This window comes from Gigantopelta aegis, chromosome 6, assembly GCF_016097555.1.
Source record: "Gigantopelta aegis isolate Gae_Host chromosome 6, Gae_host_genome, whole genome shotgun sequence".
In the NCBI taxonomy this organism is placed as follows: Eukaryota; Metazoa; Mollusca; class Gastropoda; order Neomphalida; family Peltospiridae; genus Gigantopelta; species Gigantopelta aegis.
Window position 1 is genome coordinate 4,760,163 of NC_054704.1, and position 16,101 is coordinate 4,776,263.

General features: G+C 35.1%; 1 protein-coding gene across 1 annotated transcript; it reads left to right on the forward strand.

Moving 5' to 3' along the window:
- Positions 1–6,248: 6,248 nt before the first annotated feature.
- LOC121373911 (probable inactive protein kinase DDB_G0270444) lies at positions 6,249–7,707 on the forward strand. Its single transcript, XM_041500728.1, has 4 exons — positions 6,249–6,252; positions 6,443–6,612; positions 6,756–6,965; positions 7,006–7,707. Exons 1-4 carry the CDS (start codon positions 6,249–6,251, stop codon positions 7,705–7,707), a joined length of 1,086 nt encoding a protein of 361 aa, XP_041356662.1.
- The last annotated feature ends 8,394 nt before the right edge of the window (positions 7,708–16,101 follow it).

Below are 16,101 nucleotides of genomic sequence, written 5' to 3' on the forward strand. Positions count from 1 at the left end.
TATGACACGCAGTGGAATGCGGAAATAAACAGTTGAAACATTACTAAGACAAAAATCAAATTCGAGACATTATAACCAGCAAGAGTGTCAAAAATCATATTAAAAGCAAAATAAAACACAAAATGTGATAAATCTTAACATGCATTTATACTGAACAGTTACCGTTTACCTCCAAATGCATTTTTTTTTTTTTTGCAACATAAAATCCTGAGAGTGCCCATTCCAACTGCATTTTGATGTATCATGTACGTCCATACACAATTTAACGATTACTGACCTTGTTTTTGTCGTGTTTGCGGAATTAAACTCAGCATGACTAAAGATGTTATCTTTTTGTTGAAGGACAGCAAAGCAATTTGTCACAAGTTTGTGCTTGTTTACATTAGCATTATTAGCAGTTGACGTTGCATTACGTTACCTACTCATTAATTGGATAGAATTTTGTCTCATCTTCATTTTCATTGGTTAAATCTCCCAGGGCAATATCACTTTTGGTGGACCGGTGAGACCGTCTCAGGGCAATACCACTATTTACGGACGGTCATGTGACTGGTTTTCGACCAATAAGAATACAGATATATTCTCATTATGTAATTAATATATATATATAATCCGGTCCACGCGCACGTGCCGCATCCAAGTCTATGTGAGACTTTGGAATGACACCAATTCCTTATTAAAACATGACCATTATGAGCATCGCCAACACAACAGTGCCTAGATGACAATCACTGAGACCAGTCTTAACGGCCAGGTTTTCAAGCCAGTCCGGCAGAGTGATATGTCCGTCCATGTCACTGGTAGGCTTCGTCGTGTTAGTAGTTTCGATACCACACGACCCATTACATGTCTTTAGGCTAGCGCCCTCACTGGCCTGGACTGTCGGAGATGGACTTCCGCCCAGAGTTGACAGTTGTCTCCCGTGTTGTTGCTCTGACTTGGTGTTTTGGGTGGTGGGTGTCCGGTCTGTGGTTGGCGACGTGGGGGGTGAGGTGGTCGTCTTCTCGCTGATGGCTTGTCCCTGTGTCTGTGTGGTAATATAAATGAACAACTTCAACAATGTACATCAACTAGATCCGCGTTCAACAAAACTATGCTACACTGGGTTATGCACGGTAACTAAGTATCAGCATTTCTCGCTATCATGGAAAGCAGGGCGGATGTGTCACTGCCAAACAACATATTATTATCACAGTTGAAATCAAAATCACACGAGCTGAAGATTCATCACGTGGGAGAGGGGAGGGGGGACTGGAAGATAATCCGATTGTGTTCTAATTTGCCGTTGCAAATTTAATTTTATTGGTTATTTAAGGATTGTCTGTTAGTTCTTTACCGTTAATCGGGTTATGAACAAACAAATCATTCGCAAACTGTGCGAATCGGCGAAACCGTTCTGACATAAGTTTGCGGATGATTTGTTTTGTTCATGCCCAGATGAACGTAAAAGAAATAACAAACAATACTTAGAATTAAATTTGAATCATACTTGCCAATAATAACACTAAAACTTCGTACTTTATTTTGAATTATTTTTGGTCCATAAACGATAACGCTCAATAAGACAACTTGTCCATATAAAATGACGTCATCAGATATGACGTTCCCTGACGACGTAATTTTTAGGTTCATCGAGAATTGACCCCTCCGTACGGCGTGATTGACAACCGCGCTGGACCAATCATGTTTCGCGGTTCAAAAACCGCGGGCCCAAATTTGCTTGGACGCCATTAGGTTAGACAACATAATTTTTTTTCGATGTGTAACGTTTTTGTATAGTTAGCATTAAAATTAGTTAAAATAATTGTTTCCTCCAACTGAATTATAATCACAGTAAATATATACTTCTGTTGACAAGTGTTAACAGCGATGACAACCATGCGGAGCCTACGATTGACGTAAAATCAGTGTTTTCCTGCGAAACCGTCACATAGTATTGAAAGTGAAGTTTTGCCAAAATCCATCAAAATTCAACTGATATATAAATTCTACGAAGGTAAGATTTTAATAATCACTTTCCCTCCAATGTAATGGAATTTACTGACTCATTTAATCAGTCTTCGATGTATATATTGTCGTTAAGAATCCGTCGTTAAACTGCACACAGTCCGACGAATGGCCAAAATAAAAGTTTTGGCAAGACTTCCGATCGTTCCAGCATTCAGTTAATTTAGGCTTAAGTTAGGTTTAGGGTTAGTGATAGTATTAACAAGCATGCTGGAACGTTTGGAAGTCTTATCTTTTTTTCCTTTTCTTTTTGTTTGCATGTGTGTAGGCGTGAGTGTGTGTATGTGCTTTTGTGTGTGTGGGGGGAGGGGGGTTGTGAGGGAGTAACCTATATGGTTGTGAGCTTTAGGGGATAAGGAAGTATTATCTGGAAAGTTATAAATTAGGCAAATTTTATGTAGGGACCTTGAAATGTTTTGAAGCAAAAAATGTTTTTTAATAATAATTGTGATTTTTTGCAATCGGTACAGATCTGCCGGTTACGGTTTCTCGGTTTGATTCGATTTAAGCCAGTGCATCACGACTAGTATATCAAAGGCTGTGGTATGTGCTATTCTGTCTGTTGGGTGCTGTATATATGTAAAACATACCTGGCTACTAATGTAGCAGGTTTGCACTCTAGACTATACATGTCAAAAGTACAAAATGTTTGACATCCAATAGCTGATGATTAATAATTCCGTATGCTCTAGTGATGTCTTTAAACAAAACAAAATTTAACTTATCCATTAGTCCCCCTCCACCCCACCCCTCAATTAAAACAACCCAATTTTACCATAATATATATTAAAACAATTACTCACTTGTAATTTATAATACATACTGGTAAGACATTTTATTATTCCTTTATTGTTATTCTTAGAATTTTCAAATTAATGGTTTCTGCCAGAGGCTACTGAGGTTAAACTTATATACCCTAAAATCTTGGAAATTAATAGATATATTTTTTAATGTTTAGATAAATGATAGTAAAAGAACTGCTGTTTATAAATGGTCATGTGCTAGAAATGTAATGTCCTAACCCTAATTTCAAAACATTTCAAACCCATAACCACCTAGATGAGGCACTTGCATCTGTTTTGTTTTTATTACCTACCCTAAATATGATTTTCTTTTGGAGACAGTAGTTTTGTTTTTCATCATTATTTTATACCCCAAATTTTAACAAAGCATAGGCATTTTTCTTCTTCCACATATCATCTTATATGTAGCTTTGTGCAACTTTCTAATAGAAATCAAATAACATCATCAAAGTTAAATGCATTGTTCACTACTTTTTTTAATTTATTGCAATACTTTTTAATTTTATACTTTGTTTATACATTGATTTTGTTTCCTGTTAAAAAAATGTTTTCCTAAAATTAAATTAAATTTTAAATTAATTCAACGATATATAATTAAGTTACAGACTAATGTACTTCTTCAAATGGATGTGAAATACTTAATATGTTTGTTTTTATATATTTCAGCAACTGGACCAATGGATGTGGAGTCATTGATTAGATGTTGAAAATGAGATTCTGAAGACAAACTATTAAACAAATGACATTGCATCTTGATATTGAGAACAGAATGATAGAAATAATAGAACAGTTTCAACTGATATGTGAAAGAAAAACTGGGGCAGGGGATGAAATTGCTGCTGAAAATGAAACACTTTCAACAATTTCATTTAATACAATATATATATATATATATTTTTTTTTTTTTGTGTTTGACATATTGCTGCTAAGGAGTAATGCAGACTTCCAAGACTTGGGATTCAGTTTGACACCACCCATCAAATGGTAATCCTATATTTACCTGTACCAGATTGCATGGGGATTAATATGTAAAGACCCTCTCTTTGAGAAAAATGAAAATGTTACGAAGTATTCTCATAATAAATATTAAACAAATTGTGCGAACTGCAATCTGTGGTTTAGTTTCATGTTATATATATGTATATACTAGTATATAATTTTGCCTCTTTTTTTGTTTGTTATTTATATATATATATATATATATATATATATATGTGTTATTTATATATATATATAGATATAATTAATTAAATTTTTATTTTGTATTATTATTATTGTTCTGTAGGCATGGGTTGTCTTATAATAATATTTATTACTATTTTTTATCTGTCTATGTCTCTAGAACAGATAAAGCTTTGTGAGTACATTTTGTGTGACAGTAGGATAATTAATGGGCGGGTTGTGTTAGATGGGGGGGGGGGGGGCAGAAGCTTCAAGTTTGATTCCCAACAGTTGTTGTCACAACACGAGTTTATAATATATTTAAACACTTGTACTGGCTTAATTGGCAAATATTTTACAGACTGTCCAGCTATCCTACTTTTTCGGACTTTTTGGTCTTTGTCCTATTTTTCCTACTTTTTCTTCAGAATACTTGGTTTTTCTACTTTTGTTCTACGTTTTCCTACTTTTGTCCTACATTTTCTATATTTTCATTCCTAATTGTGTCCAACTTTTTCAAAAGTGTGTGCTAGACAGCCTGATTTTATAAAGGGATGGGGCACCCAAATGTAAACAGCCCTAATATGTCTTGCCAGAACGGAGACGGCCCAATATGTCAGTATACATAACTGGAGGGCCAAAAATGTGGTCCCCACCAACCCATTCTCTGGCTATGCCAGTTGTGATTTTAATATATTTTTTTTTAATTTCGTGTATGGCTTTGGTTTCATACATAGGGCAAGTGCCGTATATCGGTTGATTCAAGCAGTTCAGCTATGTAAGAATACACCCCCATAAACATCGCAATCCCACAATCTAAACCACTGCCTGCATAATTTTGGCACAGGCAACTGTATCCTGCTATAGTTTTGTAACCTTTCGTGCATAAAATTATGGTACACTGATAGCATTCCCACACGCCTTGTATTTTAATGTTACTGCTCACGTCCCTCCCTTTTGTTTTTTTTAAAACAAAACATTTAACGCAACCCGACCAAAAATAAAGACGGTTTTAAACGGGTCGAGCCGGGTCGTCGCCGCGCATTCTATTCTCTTGTTCCTCGGCATATCGGGATTCCATTAATATAAAAGTCGAACAACAACAACAAAAATTAAGATGAAAAAGAAGAAGAAAAAAGAAACAAACAAGTCAGTTTAATTTATCAGTTCTGACAAGAAAAACTAGCATAGGATTTTTTTAATGTTCTTTTGGTTGCATTCGACGTTCACTTCCGGGTTCTTGTGCTTCGATAAAATTTACTGAAGTAAAAATGGTTTCGTCGATTTAAATCACGTTGTCATCGTAAATGTACCCTGTAGTAAAATACTTGAATGTCTCCTCTTGTCGGCTTTTCAATTAAACAACGATATTTGTAAATAAATTAAGGCAAAAACGTAATTGACAGATCGGTTGATTTTGCTATCGACCTATGCGAATTGGCAGCCATTATTGAATGTTTGTCTAACCTTGCATCACGTGTCACGGTGGGCGTGGTTAACTCGTCATACGGAGGGGTCAATTGAACAAACTCCCGTTGCTACGTCTGGACCAATGGGATGAATGAATGAATGTTTAACGACACCCAGTATGAAAAATACATCGGCTATTGGGTGTCAAACTATGGTAATGAAACAAATAAGGTGATGATCAACATCAATATAAAAATTCTAGATTTAAATAAAAACAGTGTAAAGAACTGTGCAAAAATACGAATATCACAGACAGATACTGACTTTTACTCAAAATTTCAATTTGTGCTGTATTGGCCATTCTCAAAGAGAATGTTACACCCTTGCACCACGGTGAGGTTACAGCACGCGCAGGGGTTATATTGCAATGAATGTCACAGAAATTTAGTTATCCATGATTAGCGGAGCTAATACTTAACACGAGAAAACTACATATCTACGTCGGCAAATCTGAAAACACCGTCGGTTATCTCTATTGTAATTTAAACTGTTTTTCTTTTGTTTTTCTGAAATAATTAGTTTTATAACTGAATTTCCTAAGAATTGTTATTACAGTGACGTCACTTAAATAAATAAATAAACTAACAACAACAACAACAACAACAACGACAACACCAACAATACCAACAACAACAACAACAACAACAACAATAATAATGATAATAATAATAGTTTAAAATAATACAGAACAAGTACCAGGGAATGACAAACGACTTTGACATTGTCAAAGCAGTGGTTGTTAAAATGTCTGAATCCAATCAGATTCTTTGTTACAAAAGTGTTGAATTAGAATACTGTTTATGCTTGATGGGTCTGTGATTTTTTTCTACATACATGGTTTAAATGATATTTATTTTATTGAGATCAATCGTGGAACAACACAGTCTATATATTCCTAGTCTCGTGTATTATTAATTAACGCTATCAATAAGGTATATTAGGTATTTTGGAAAATGATTCTTTATCACAACTTACTGTAGGTATCTTATCTTTATTTGTAGACGCTGGTATCGTGTCACGTGACGAGGATACTGTTGTATTTTCTGTAGTAGACGAAGCAGTAGTTGATGGAGTTGGTGTGACGGTAGATGACTGTGTCGTGGTTGCGGTAGATGACTGTGTCGTGATGACTGTCAACGATGCATTTCTTGGTGTTGTCGGTCTGATGAGTGTATTCGGCAACGGCTTGGGGTAAACAGGCAACAACTCCAGTGTCGGTGATACAACATCATTCCACCATAACGTTTTACTCACCACGATCGAGGCACTAGAAGAAAAAGACAAAGAAGAAGAATGAGGAGGAAAACGAAGTAGAAGAACAAACACGAGAAAGAGGCAGAAGACGAAACAGAGAAGGAAGTAGAAGCAGAAGAAGAAACAAAACAGGAGGAAGGGGTAGAAGACGAAACAGATGAGAAAGAAGAAGTAGAAACAGAGGAGGAAGTAAAAGCAGAAGAAGAAACAGAGGAGGAAGAAGTAGTAGAAGATGAAGAACAGGAACAAGAAGTAGAAGAAGAACCAGATGTGAAGTAAGTAGAAGAAGAAACACAGGAGGAATAAGTAGAAGAAGAAACAGAGGCGGGAAAAAGTAGAAAAAGAAACAGATGAGAAAAAAGTAGAAGAAACAGAGGCGGAAAAAGATGTAGAAGAAGAGACAGATGAGAAAGAAGAAGAAACAGAGGAGGAAGAAGTCGGAGAAACAGAGGAGAAAACAGAAGAAGAAACAAAGGAGGAAGAAATAGAAGAAACAGAGGAGGAAAAAGTCGGAGAAACCGAGGCGAAAATAGAAGAAGAAACAGAAGAGGAAATACAAGAATCAGAGGAGGAAGAAGTAGAAAGAGAAACAGAAGAGGAAATACAAGAAACAGAGGAGGAAGAAGTAGAAGAAAAAACAGAAGAGAAAATACAAGAAACAGAGGAGGAAGAAGTAGAAGAAGAAACAGAAGAGGAAGAAGTAGAAGAAGAAACAGAAGAGGTAATACAAGAATCAGAGGAGGAAGAAGTAGAAGAAGAAACAGAAGAGGAAATACAAGAAACAGAGGAGGAAGAAGTAGAAGAAGAAACACAAGAGGAAATACAAGAATCAGAGGAGGAAGAAGTAGAAGAAGAAACAGAAGAGGAAATACAAGAATCAGAGGAGGAAGAAGTAGAAGAAGAAACAGAAGAGGAAATACAAGAATCAGAGGAGGAGGAAGAAGTAGAAGAAGAAACAGAAGAGGAAATACAAGAATCAGAGGAGGAAGAAGTAGAAGAAAAAGGACGCTGAGAAGAAGAAAAACAAGAAGAAGAAGAGGACAAGACGAAGAAGTACGGAAAGGAATATTTGTTCAACACATTACATTGTCAAACGCCTATTCTTGGTCCAGAATAGGACAAAAGAGGGTCCCAGCTTCTCTCCAGCTATTTTTATTTGTAGTAGCCCTAAATGGACAGGAAGAAAATTATTCTAAATTCCAGTGGCATGATATTAATATTACAAATGTATGCTCCATGGCACATGATTTTTTAAGGTAAATTCCATTCTTTCACATTTGACCATAATCGTTTCGTCACAGTTGTCGGAGGGGAGTGGGTGAAAAAAACCCCAAATGATATTAATAATAAATGTTTAATTTAAAAACAACTCTGTTTCAAAGGAAGGAAGGAAATGTTTTATTTGACGACACACTCAACACATTTTATTCACGGTTATATGGCGTCGGATATACTATGGTTAAGAACCACACAGATATTGAGAGAGGAAACCTGCTGATGCCACTTTATGGGCTACTTTTTCCGATTAGCAGCAAGGGATCTTTTATATGCACCATCCCACAGACAGGATAGTACATACCACGACCTTTGTTATACCAGTTATGAAGCACTGGTTGGAACGAGAAATATCCCAACCTGGCCATCGACGGAGATCGATCCTAGATCGATCGCGCATCAGGCGAGCGCTGTACCACTGAACTACGTCCCGCCCCCTCTGTTTCAAAGCACAAGGTAAAATTCTCAATGTTTCATGGCACATCGTCAGGAGAAAACACATTAAGCATCATCTCACATGTATAATGACAGAAGCATAGTTTCAAAACCTCTTCTGGTATTAACTGTAAACATTAATATACGATTTTTTCACTGAAAGCCACGACTGAGAAAGTGATGACTACATAATAATTTGAAGATGACTTACATGAAAACTATGTCAGTGTTCAGATCAGCTGGTGCTCGCCATGTGAATCTGATCTCAGTTTTTTTCGAGTTGTCAGTGTGAGTCAAAGCTCTGGCTGTACCGTTTTGCTGAAACAAACAAACAAAATAAATAAAAATATTAAATGAATAAATTAATTAATTAAAATAAATAAATAAATAAATAGAGAAATACAAAAATTAACCTAATTATAAAATGCCCACAGAAAACAGTATTTTACTTTTAAGTAGTCGGTTAATTTGGTTCTTGTTTAGCAGTTAGATCAGTTTTGATGCTGTATCAATACTTGAACGTATTTGTAATTTAAGCAAAACGACAAAATCATTACAATATTCAATATCGTTACACCTCTTAACAACATGGGGTCAATGACTATTGACTATAAAATCATATTTCTACTTCGAAAACCAGCAAATAACGGTTGACGTTAGTGTTGACAAACGATATAACACAGAATACTAGTACATTTGTACATCTTACAATGGAGATAAAGTTCGAAAAACTGAGAAAATACAAGAAAATGAAGCTTTGCATCATTCAATCCAAACTTCAGATCAGAATTTTGTTTCTGTGACCAATTTAAACAACTCTTGTACCCTGCCTTGTACAGATATACCAATTGGAATGTGATAATAGTTTATATTAAAGAAAATTAAGCGTGCTCTGTAATGTGTGGATTAAGCAATATATATTAAGTTAATATTAACCTTAAACACATTCTAAGCGAAAGGAAGTATATGGAACATAAGTTACAACGATGACTTTAATTAGAAATGTATTGCAGCGTCTAAAAGTCCATATAAACTTTTACATCATAACACAGCGTCAAAGTGGGCTTTCCTGGTATTCGCTAAAATGCTACACAATTCCATTTTTCTAAAGATTCTTTTACCTTGCAGACAGTTTTTGTTGTGTCATCTATATTTGTAAAATCTCCAAGCGGAGTGAAGTTCCATTTGTTCTTGATCAGTGTCTGTTGTTTAACACAGGCATCAGTCGGTACTACAGCAAACCCTGCTTCTCGTTTCTTTAGATGAAGTCCTTGCTCGGACGTTGTGCTGTATTTAGCTTCATTTGGCTTCTTTGTGTATTTCTCTGCACTTGATGGTTCGTCTGTTTCCTCTGTGTCTTCATAATCATACTCATCATAGTCTGCGTATTCTTGTTCGACAGCAGCAGACACGTTAGTCTGATACTCGTATACTCTATCCACTATGTCGTCCGGTAAAAAGGCCAACGCCATTGGGTCAGACATGACTTTGTTGAGGACTCCTGGCAGAGACAAGAACTGTTTCAGTTGTTCTGGTGTCAGCGTACTCAGATAATCGAGGTCTATGTCTCCGGTGTCCACGGATCTTTTGCGAATAATCTTCTCGCTAGCTCCACCAATGACTGTCTCGCTCGATCCATCACGTATTGCCTTGAGAACTCCACCAGTTTTCGCGGTTTTTTTATTAACTCTGTACCTCAACCCAGAGTTTGTTCTCGTTTTACGGCGTTCAGTCTCATCCTCATACCTTTCATCTCCGCCAGGAGACTTCCGTTCTCCGAGGTTCTTATCATCATGGTACTTGTTTTTACCCACGACCTCGCCGTATGCCGACTCATCTCCGTTTTCCAAGTTTGGTGATCTTTTTTTTCTACTCGACCTCTTTTTCATTGATGCTGGAACACTATCAGCTCGAACAGCCCGTAGCAGAAAGCCTTTAATGTACCTAGTCGTCGGCGCCACCAGAGAACCTATGAAAAACAACAATTGTATGACTTCAAATCTGCAATCTACGATCACTCAACTTAGTGTTTCTACACATAACTAAGCCGTTGGTGTCTTTTACGTAGTCACTATGTAAACATTTGTTTACATTTTAGCAAAAAGCTAATTTAGGTTTCGAGTTTTATACCAATTTTACATCTTGACGTTTCATGGTTACGATCTTGTTAATAATCTATAAATCTGTTGAGCTATGAAACACGAACTAGTATACGTTTGCAGACACGATTCTTCTGAAATAAAAACCTTGTTTACATTATGATTTTAACCCGTATAATGCTGCAGAGGTGTATACATGTCCTAGGTCAAGTATTATGACGCCACATAGAACCGTTGTCATAGCGTCGCTATGGCATCACTGTTTAGGGTGGGGTTGTTTTACATATGAAAACGTTAATGGATTATATTAAGTGCATAAAATCCTCAAAGATAAAGACAACTGGCTGCTGAGAATCAGTGTTTATATATATATATATATATATATATATATATATATATATATATATATATATATATATATGTGTGTGTGTGTGTGTGTGTGTGTGTGTGTGTGTATGTGAGTGTATATATATATATAAAACATAAAAGTGATATCCGGTGAAAAGTCGTATTTTCACTGTATTTTAGCTACATTGAAAATATAAAAATCGTATTTACTTTTTTTTGTAAAAGTTCACGATTAAATTATCCCCCTTTGTCTCGTTTCTTCGTATTTAAGTATGATGATTACCAATGCATCTGATCGTATTTGAAAAAAAAGAAGTAATTTAAACAACTGTACCTATGAAAAAGGGATATAAAGTGCAATTACGATAAAATATCTAAAACGAATTGAATACGAAGCTAAATAATGATGACACAATGTCCTGTCATTGAGTGAAAGTTCAAATTGAACGGCGTTTGATTCGTTTTGTTTTCGTGGGGGTTTTGGAGGATCACTTTGTCAGGCATGTTTGCACAGCAGTACTATTAAATAAATGTTAATTTAATAATTAAATAAAGATATTTTTTATTCAGATTTCTTTTAAAATGTCATGGTTAAGTAAATGTTCTGGAAACGTTCCGTTAGAAGAAATATATCATGGCGTTACGTGTTTTCGATAGGATAAGCGAAAGATATTAACAAAAAAGCGAAAGATAACATCATGATGGTGCTGTTCAAACACGACTTAGTTTAACAGTGGGACAAAACTGTTTTAGATGTAACAAAGCTACAATGTGAAACTGGAAAATTATTTGTGGTAATATTTGTGTACATTTATTATATTTACTGTGATTTATTTGTATATATCAGCTGTTGAATAGTTTCTTGAATGAACGGAAAATGTTCGACAATGGTGAATCCATAACAAATTATTAAAACGATGCCCTGAACACTCCCAACAAAACTTTTTAATATTGTGAAAATAATTAATTATATTTAATTAAATATGTAAGTGTTAATGCAATGAACAAGAGCCCAGACCGGATTTTATGAAATAACTATCTGATCAAAATAAGCACTCTTCAAAATTAATGATACACAACAAACGTCCAAGCAACACACACTATGTACAGTATCAAGTTTGAGTTGTCTCAGTCCAAATATACTACCAGTTCGTGAAGTTGAAAACAAAAGCTCTATACTTAACAAAACAAACCAAAACAAAACAACAAAAAACACTACACAAAAACAAACTATGGAATGTAAATGTACAAGACATACAAGTAAACCAATACAATTGGACACAAAGCGATTTGAGACCGTGAAAGGGGAAATACAGCGCCGTTATTAGGATACTGTAGACGAACATGATACTCATTTAGAAATAAAATGGATAGAAACAAAAGATGAACAGGGTGCTATCGTGGAAGATAAAATTAAACTTCTTGACCACACAACTTGTAATGATTCATTTGTTTCCACAACGATGAAAGTTATGGTTCAGGGTAGTTGATGGTTGTGTGGTGGCTTGAAAATAAACTGCCAGCCATATTTGAACAAACTGCTAACATAGCAGGTGATACTCTTATTGACATTTCACAGCCGTCTTTAATCAAATCAGTTAAAGCAGTCTTACACAACTGCATTGATGAACAATCACAAACTCCAACATACATCAAATCACAACCTCCAACATACATCAAATCACAAACTCCAACATACATCAAATCCAAAGTATAGTCCGAAGAAACAAAGTCAAGATAGCCCGATAACACAAATGAGAGAATTTTGATTTATGGAAAAATCAACACCAGACGAAGACCAAACCTATGTTAAAACTGACCAATCTACATCTCCTAAATGTAAGTTCACACCCAAGAGAAAATCTACAGTTTCAAGTAAAGCCAATTGCTACGCAGAATGAACCAGTTCTGGTCACTAGAAATACACTATTACAAAATAAATATGAAATATTAGAAGACAAACATGAGTGTGAACAGACAGAAATAGTTACAGGCTATGGCCAGTACTCTACAACGCCACGTATAACCCCCAAAGGATGCGTCGACACCATGAACATTGATATGTACGGTACCAAACAGTACAGAGAACATTAAAAACAGTATTATCCATTTAATCATCGGAGACTCCATCATTAAATGACAACATGCGAAAACGACACATGTCAAATAACATGTAAGCCTGGTCTTAGATATCATCAGCATAGACTGGCTTAACCAACAACATGTTAATCACAACGTTAAACGAATTACATTCCACTTGGATATTAACAAATGTAAAACCATGCAACCTGTTTAACAAAAACATTTGGATGCACTGATCGCAGCAACAAGATCAACGGTACCAAATGCACATATATATTTCTCCTCCATCATCCCAACTAAAGGAAACAAAGACATCAACAGTGTGGTTTTAAAATCAAATAACACTATGTACTTGCATCGATCATACAAAATATTTCACCACTCGCTATGGTGCACCTCAACAGAAACAATACAGAGACTTGTTGCATCCAAGTGTCTCATCGTGAGAAATATAAAGTGGCCACAGTGAACACAATCAAACGTCGCCGGGTCCCACTATAAAGATATTTAGCCAGATACTAACAACAGTTCCGTGGATAAGCTTGAAATGATGAAATATCACTTCCAGCAGTTCAACATTCTTCTTGAACAATGGAGTGGAAAGCTTTCTTAAAGAGATTCCCGGACTGGAAAATATGCACATGTGCATGTATAACGTTTTCAAGAATGTCACGTTTAGTCTTATAGTCTGGTCGATGCTCATTCATTAATTAGTTACACTATAGTTATTACAATTTAGTATTTTACACAGCAAACACAAGTATCTGTTTACTAGTTTCTCAAGGTTATACATTGATATGAGGTTGAAATATTCATGTTGGAACATTTTTGGAGTTTTGAAAAAAAATGAAAGATTTTTACTTTTTGCGTTGTGTTAAGCATTTAGATTTCGTTATGTTAGTTGAATCTTGACACTCTGAGGGGTCTAAAAATAGTTTAGACATTTACTCGTTTGAATATTTTGAAAAACATCGAATATCTGTAAAATCTAATGATGGTATTATATTCTACTTCAAGAAACATATGACGCAGTATGTTCATCTTATCAAAACAAAGTGTCCGTATGTTCTTCGGGTGAAAATATCAGGAAAGCTGCTTCAACTGCAAAAAGATGTCTTGCTGTAATCAGTATATATACCACCAAGCAATTCTAGCTACAGTTTGACATGTGGTACAGACTTTTTCTACAACTAGAAAAGTATATCAATAGCTTAGCAAGTAATGACAGTCACATTATTTTAGATGCATATTTTAATGCCTGCACTGCATAGTTATCTGACTATATACCCCAAGATGATGACCAGTATATTCTGATTTCAGACGACTACTTACTAGACTCATGATGTAATCGAAATAACAAAGATACAATAATAAATTCAAATGACACAAAACGTACCACTCTTTGTATGTCGACTAAACTTAGAATGTTTAATGGTCGAACATACGGTGACACATTAGGCGTATATACATGTTATAAACACAATGGCGTTAGTATGATCGATTACATGATTGCTTCTGAAGATTGTGTTGAAAATATACTGTATATGTGTGTTAAACCATTATCATTACTAACAGACCATTGTCAGGTAGTTGTCCATCTAGTATCTAAAACACATGTACAAAACAAATGTAGATATAAATATGAGAAATTGCCTGGTAGATTTAAGTGGACTGAAGAAAGTCAAGTAAAGGGTATATCTTCCATTCAATGTCCAGATGTTGATTCTCTTCTAAAATCCTTTATAATGAATAACTATAACAACGGTAAGGATGGTGTTAATAAAACAGAAGCTGATATGAAGGTAGTTCTTTCCACCATAAGCCTAAAGTCCATGACGTTTGTTAAAGCTTCAAATAAACCAAAACGTAAGCGAAAATGGTTTGATCAGGCATGCAAAGAATACAACTTTTCTGCACTTACTACTTGTAAAAACATGCAACAATATCCCAATAACAGAATATTTCTTGAAAACGTTTACTCCGCAAAAAAGCATACACACGTCTATGTAAATATAAAGCTCTGCAATATAAACAAAATCATATAAATGGTGATCAACAAAAATGTTGGTACCTAATAAAACAACTGCAATTATCAGATAAAAATATAGACATTCTACCTGATCCAAATAGTTGTTACGAACATTTTAAAAAGTCACTTCAGATTAATTAATCAAATGAAGGCCACATTAAAATGCCGCCTAAATGGAACATTCCTAAAACGTCTCTAAACATGCCTATATCAGCTACAGAGATTATGGCAAGCACTAAATTATTAAAGAATGGCAAGTCCAGTGGAAAGATTGTATTGCAAATGAACGACTCAAATCAATTATGTGGCCTATGATTGACTATTTTGTTAAGTTATTTAACTTGGTATTACAAACTTCGTCATTCCCAGTAAACGGAATTAATCAATCTCAAAAATGCTACATAAAAAGTAACCATAACAAACCCTAACAATTATAGAGGAATTGCAATAAGTTCATGTGTTGCAAAACTATTTACAAAATGTTTGGCAAGAAGACTCCAAAATTATTTGGAACAACACAATACACGTAGTATGAATCAAAGTGTTGTTTGTGAAAACCACTTAACTACTGACAATTTGTTCATTCTGCAATCCATAATACAAAATACCTCTCTGTTAACCAACCTATATATGCAGCTTTCATAGACTTTAAAAAAGCTTTTGATATGATCAACAGAGAAAAACTATTAATGAAATTAGTGAAAAGTGGCATTACTGGCAAGTTTGTAAAATTCATTCACTCTACGTATATAGGTGACTCATATGAAATTAAAACTTCAGCAGGTACATCACCCATGTTCCATCCCAGCCGTGGTGTACGACAGGGTTGTAATTTATCCCCTTTGCTTTTTTTATATCTTCATAGATGACATTTTTGAGTATTTTGATACACGATGTGAACCTATTGATTTGAATAATTTGAAAATCAACCATCTCTTATGAGTTGGTGCTTCTGTCCCTTTCAGCGCCAGAGCTCCAAAGTACGCTGAATGCTCTCAGCCAATATGTTATGTGCAATGATCTTCCCATTAATGTTGAAAAATATAACATTATTGTTTTCCATAACCGTACAATGAACACAGATCACCTTAAACTTACCATTGTCCTCCAAAATTAACATCTCTAATGACTACACTTA

What these genes read in the sequence shown, in the direction of transcription:
- LOC121373911 (XM_041500728.1), top strand. An exon ending in GTGTTGTCGGTCTGATGAGT is followed by an intron (nt 6,613 to 6,755) that starts GTATTCGGCAAC and finishes AAAACGAAGTAG; the next exon opens with AAGAACAAACACGAGAAAGA. An exon ending in AAGTAGAAGAAGAACCAGAT is followed by an intron (nt 6,966 to 7,005) that starts GTGAAGTAAGTA and finishes AGGAATAAGTAG; the next exon opens with AAGAAGAAACAGAGGCGGGA.